Below are 4,626 nucleotides of genomic sequence, written 5' to 3' on the forward strand. Positions count from 1 at the left end.
GCGCGCCGTTTCGTCCGACAGACTGGGTCAAGAGCGTCGCGCCGGGGGACAAAGACAGCGCCGGTGTCGGCGGGGCAGTCGGGGGCGGCGGCGGCGGCGGCGACGAGTTGTTGTTGCCCATGCTTGCTTGAGGTGGTGGTGGGCGAGACGCGACAAATGGAAATGTGACTGAGTCTGCAAGTGCGAACCTCTGTACGTCGTGGGCGTGACCAGGCGCAGAGCGATCCATACATTGTACGAGTCGAGGCAATCTTGGATGGTTTCTCGTATTGTTCCAGATATGTTTCTGAGGGTTTACATTCTGCTTGTTGAAACCGGGCATCGCTAACCACATCAATGCAACTTGGTGTAGCGCCCAACCTCCTTCGGCTCGTCATGCTGGCCGACGGAACCCGGACAATTGATGACGCGGCGTCCATGCTCCTAGCATTGCAGCAGCTCTTCCATGGCCCCCAGAACCGCGTCATGCGCGTGTATATCAATACAATGGCTAGTGCATCACCCTACGTAGCCCCATACAGCTTAGCTACTACATTAAGCCATACTTCTTCGCCATCCTCAAGTTGCGTTGGTGTGGCTAGCGATGCCCGGTTTCAACAAGCCGAATGTGGCAACTATTTATCACCAGCAGCAGCCAAACCCTCTGAAACATATCTGGAACAATACGAGAAACCATCCAAGATTGCCTCGACTCGTACAATGTATGGATCGCTCCGCGCCTGGTCACGCCCACGACGTACAGAGGTCCGCACTTGCCGACTCAGTCACATTTCCATTTGTCGCGTCTCGCCCACCACCACCTCAAGCAAGCATGGGCAACAACAACTCGTCGCCGCCGCCGCCGCCGCCCCCGACTGCCCCGCCGACACCGGCGCTGTCTTTGTCCCCCGGCGCGACGCTCTTGACCCAGTCTGTCGGCGAAAACGGCGCGCTGACGCTCGACTGCGGCAGCTCCATGCTTGAGATTTCGCGCATCATCTTTGCCTCGTACGGCCTGCCCGACGGGTCGGGACTCGGTGCCAGGTTCGGAGTGTGCTACGCGGGCTCGTCGCAAAGCGTCCTTACCAACAACTGCGTGGGCAAGCAGTCGTGCTCGGTCGGAGCCAACAACGGGTACGGCCTTGCTCTTGCGATGCGAAAAATACGATATATACTGACTGTAGCGTGTTTGGCGACCCGTGCGTGGGCACGGTCAAGCGCCTCACCGTGACGGCCGAGTGCACGGCTGCCCCCTCGTACCAGACGTATGCGAGCGTGGCGGAACACCAGACGCTCAAGCTGAAGTGCGCCAACGGCTACGTCATTACCAAGGTGGACTATGGTTCGTACGGCACGCCCAACGGCTACACGAACGGGTGGTGCCACGCCGGGTCGAGTGTCGATGTCTTGACCAAGCTCTGCGTGGGCCAGGCCTCGTGTGAGGTGCCGGCGGAGAATGCCATCTTTACGGATCCGTGTGTGGGCACGTTCAAGGCGTTGGCGGCCAAGGTCACGTGTGGTTTGGGCAAGGCGCCGGAAGTCATCTCGACGCCGTTCATCGTCCCGAGCTGCAACACGCCCTAGTCGGACGGTTCTGTCGTCGGTCGTGTCGACCATGTATGTTGGCATCCAGAGTATTATCGTCAATAACTCGTGCAAACACTATTAATCGTATCTTGTGCAAGTTGCAGAGCGCGTGGCTTATGCAGATGCTAGTAACCGCTTACATACTAACGATAGTACTTTTTTACCAAAGGACGACCATCGAACGACGACGATGCACCTCGTTGGTCGCTGGCGTTTCGCTGATGCATCTACCGTATTTCGACTCGCGCTAGGAGAAGCGTGAAGTCATTGGCTGGATAAGTGCAAACACCTGTAATTTTCGCGATTTTCTGCTAATGGGCTTCCATGAGTTCTGGTGCGCTAGGGCTGGCGTCTACCGAGCCACGTGCTCGGCCCGAAGGATACGTATACGCCCCCGCCAACGCAGCTACATAAGAGCACCAGGGGCGCAATGGCAGTGACCAACTTGGTATCTAACGTGCAGTGGGTGGCCGTGAACCTAAATTACGGCGCTGAGAGATAAACCAATATTTCGCTCGATGGCGCGACGCTCTGCGAGGTTACTGACACTGGACACTTTGTCTGCACCCGCATGACGCCTGGAAGCATCTTGTACACCCGGGCCAGCGTCGACGGCAACATTGTGCAGGCTGCGGTGCGTGGCAGCACTCTTTTTGGTGTCGACGCCACCGGTCGGTTGTACAAGGGCGCGACGGCGTCGGCACTGGCGAGCGGCAAGGAAACAAAACGCTGACGCAAGTGCCATACGACGGGTTGCAGCTCTGCGGTGTCGACAAGTACAACCAGGCGCTTGGCGAGTCACTGAAATTGTCGGCGACACCTCTGTCGCAGAGCTGCTTTTAGATTGGCGACGTCATTCAGCTGCAGTTGTTCATCTGCAGTTAGTCGGACACGAGCAAGTATCTTGGACGCCATGGCGGAGGCTACATTCCAGGGTGTCGCGAGCCGACCGTGGCGGTCGGTGGGCTGTCAAGAATGCCGGCAATAGCACAATCACGCTGCAGTCGAACTCCAACACCGAACACGGCCCCTCGTACATTGGGTGCATCAACATCCAGCCGGATGTACAGGATCCTGTCGGCAACGAGGAATCCACCACCCAAATGCTGGCCGAACACGATTGGATCGAGGACTCGACGACTTGGATTGGCCGTCAATTTTAATCGAATGTCGCCAAGAGTCGACAGCTTATGGATTAGGTTGCGCTCGATTCACTTTGCGATGACCGGAATACGCCTCGGGACAAGGATTCCGCGAATGTACATCGGGGTCACATTCGTTTTTTACATCAAACACAAAACAGTAAATCCTGTCCGACTCACTTCTTGGACCACTTCCTCGCACTTTACAACACCTGCTTTGGCACGGGTAGACGCGGCCAGTGTCCGAGCTGTTTGATCGGGACGTCGCTTTCTACCACATCTTCGTCGCGCGTGAGGGGGAATGGTGATGTTGACATTACTGCCGCCAAGGGAATGGCGGGCGGGTTATAGAAACCACTTGCTGTCGAACAGGGAAGAGCTAAACTGGGAGTCGTGGGAGCTGTGAAACTTTCCCGTGCAGTGAACTATGTGGAAGGCTGTCTTCCGCGAGACGAGTCCAGCGCATCACTCGTCAGACAGAAGCATTAGACAGGCATGACCAAAAATGACTACAAATTTACGCGTTCTTCGATCTTCTTCCGCCGTCCTAAAGTACACTCATCAACGCCCTCATGCATAACGTCATCTACCCACCTTTCACGCACGAGTAACGTATCCAGCCGATCATTTCACGCTTATCCCATTGCCCTGCCAGAGAAGAAGTACGACGCATCGAAATAGATGTTGCATCAGCGAAACGCCAGCGACCAACGAGGTGCATCGTCGTCGTTCGATGGTCGTCCTTTGGTAAATGCATAAACCACACGTTTTGCAACTTGCACGAGATACAATTAGTGTTTGCACGAGTTATTGACGATACGACTCTGCGGACGATGCCAACGAACATGGTCGACCCGACCGACAATTGGACCGTCCGACTAGGGCGTGTTGCAGCTCGGGACGATGAACGGCGTCGAGATGGCTTGCGGCGCCGTGCCCAGACCACACGTGACCTTGGCCGCCAAATCCTTGAACGTGCCCACGCACGGATCCGTAAAGATGCAGTTCTCCGCCGGCACGTTGCATGAGGCCTGGCCCACACAGAGCTTGGTCAAGACGTCGACACTCGACCCGGCGTGGCACCACCCGTTCGTGTAGCCGTTGGGCTTGCCGTACGAAGCATAGTCCACCTTGGTAATGACGTAGCCGTTGGCGCACTGCAGCTTGAGCGTTTGGTGCTCCGCCACGCTTGCATACGTCTGGTACGAGGGGACAGCCGTGCACTCGGCCGTCACCGTGAGGCGCTTGACAGTGCCCACGCACGGGTCGCCAAACACACTACAGTCAGTAAATATCGTATTTTCGCATCGAAAGACCAAGGTCGTACCTGTTGCTGGCTGCGACCGAGCACGACTGCTTGCCAACGCACTTGTTGGTGACGACGCTTTGCGACGAGCCGGCGTAGCACGCGCCGAACTTGGCACCGAGTCCCGACCCGTTGGGCAGGCCGTACGAGGCAAAGATGACGCGCGAAATCTCAAGCATGGAGCTGCCGCAGTTGAGCGTCAGCGCGCCGTTTTCGCCGACACTGTCGGTCAATAGCGTCGCGCCGGGGGACATAGACAGCGCCGGTGTCGGCGGGGCAGTCGGGGGCGGCGGCGGCGGCGACGAGTTGTTGTTGCCCATGGTAGCTTGAGGTGGTCGTGGGCGAGGCGCGACAAATGGAATTGTGTGCTTGAGTTGGCCAAGTGCGGACCTTTGTACGTTGTGGGCGTGACCAGGCGCGGAGCGCTGCATACATTGTGCGAGTCGAGGCAATCTTGGATGGTTTCTCGTATTGTTCCAGATATGATTCTGAGGGTTTGGCTGCTGCTGGTGGTAAATGGTTGCCAAATTCTGCTTGTTGAAACCGGGCATCGCTAATCACGCCAACGCAACGTGGGGATGGGGAAGAAGTATGGATGGTAGCTACTAGTAC

The 4,626-nt window shown here is 57.0% G+C and overlaps 3 protein-coding genes across 3 annotated transcripts; 2 read left to right on the forward strand and 1 right to left on the reverse strand.

Annotated features, from left to right (window-relative positions):
- Positions 1 to 767: 767 nt before the first annotated feature.
- SPRG_07180 (hypothetical protein) lies at positions 768 to 1,563 on the forward strand (the record flags this gene model as incomplete). The annotated part of the gene is made up of 2 exons (XM_012345974.1): positions 768 to 1,113; positions 1,164 to 1,563. The coding sequence occupies exons 1-2, from the start codon at positions 812 to 814 to the stop codon at positions 1,561 to 1,563; spliced, it is 702 nt and encodes a 233-aa protein (XP_012201364.1). The 5' UTR covers positions 768 to 811.
- A 574-nt stretch (positions 1,564 to 2,137) lies between these two features.
- Positions 2,138 to 2,409, forward strand: SPRG_07181 (hypothetical protein; the record flags this gene model as incomplete). Its single annotated transcript, XM_012345975.1, has 2 exons — positions 2,138 to 2,204; positions 2,252 to 2,409. 2 exons carry the CDS (start codon positions 2,138 to 2,140, stop codon positions 2,407 to 2,409), a joined length of 225 nt encoding a protein of 74 aa, XP_012201365.1.
- Positions 2,410 to 3,461: 1,052 nt separating this feature from the next.
- On the reverse strand, positions 3,462 to 4,405 carry SPRG_07182 (hypothetical protein). Its single transcript, XM_012345976.1, has 2 exons — positions 4,036 to 4,405; positions 3,462 to 3,986 (listed from the first exon to the last, which is right to left on the reverse strand). Exons 1-2 carry the CDS (start codon positions 4,332 to 4,334, stop codon positions 3,587 to 3,589), a joined length of 699 nt encoding a protein of 232 aa, XP_012201366.1. The 5' UTR covers positions 4,335 to 4,405; the 3' UTR covers positions 3,462 to 3,586.
- Positions 4,406 to 4,626: the final 221 nt, after the last annotated feature.

This window comes from Saprolegnia parasitica (assembly GCF_000151545.1).
Source record: "Saprolegnia parasitica CBS 223.65 unplaced genomic scaffold supercont2.26, whole genome shotgun sequence".
Taxonomy (NCBI): Eukaryota; Oomycota; class Saprolegniomycetes; order Saprolegniales; family Saprolegniaceae; genus Saprolegnia; species Saprolegnia parasitica.

What these genes read in the sequence shown, in the direction of transcription:
- SPRG_07182 (XM_012345976.1), bottom strand. Translation starts at nt 4,334, where the DNA reads ATGGGCAACAACAACTCGTCGCCGCCGCCGCCGCCCCCGACTGCCCCG. An exon ending in TCGGTCGCAGCCAGCAACAG is followed by an intron (nt 3,987 to 4,035) that starts GTACGACCTTGG and finishes TACTGACTGTAG; the next exon opens with TGTGTTTGGCGACCCGTGCG.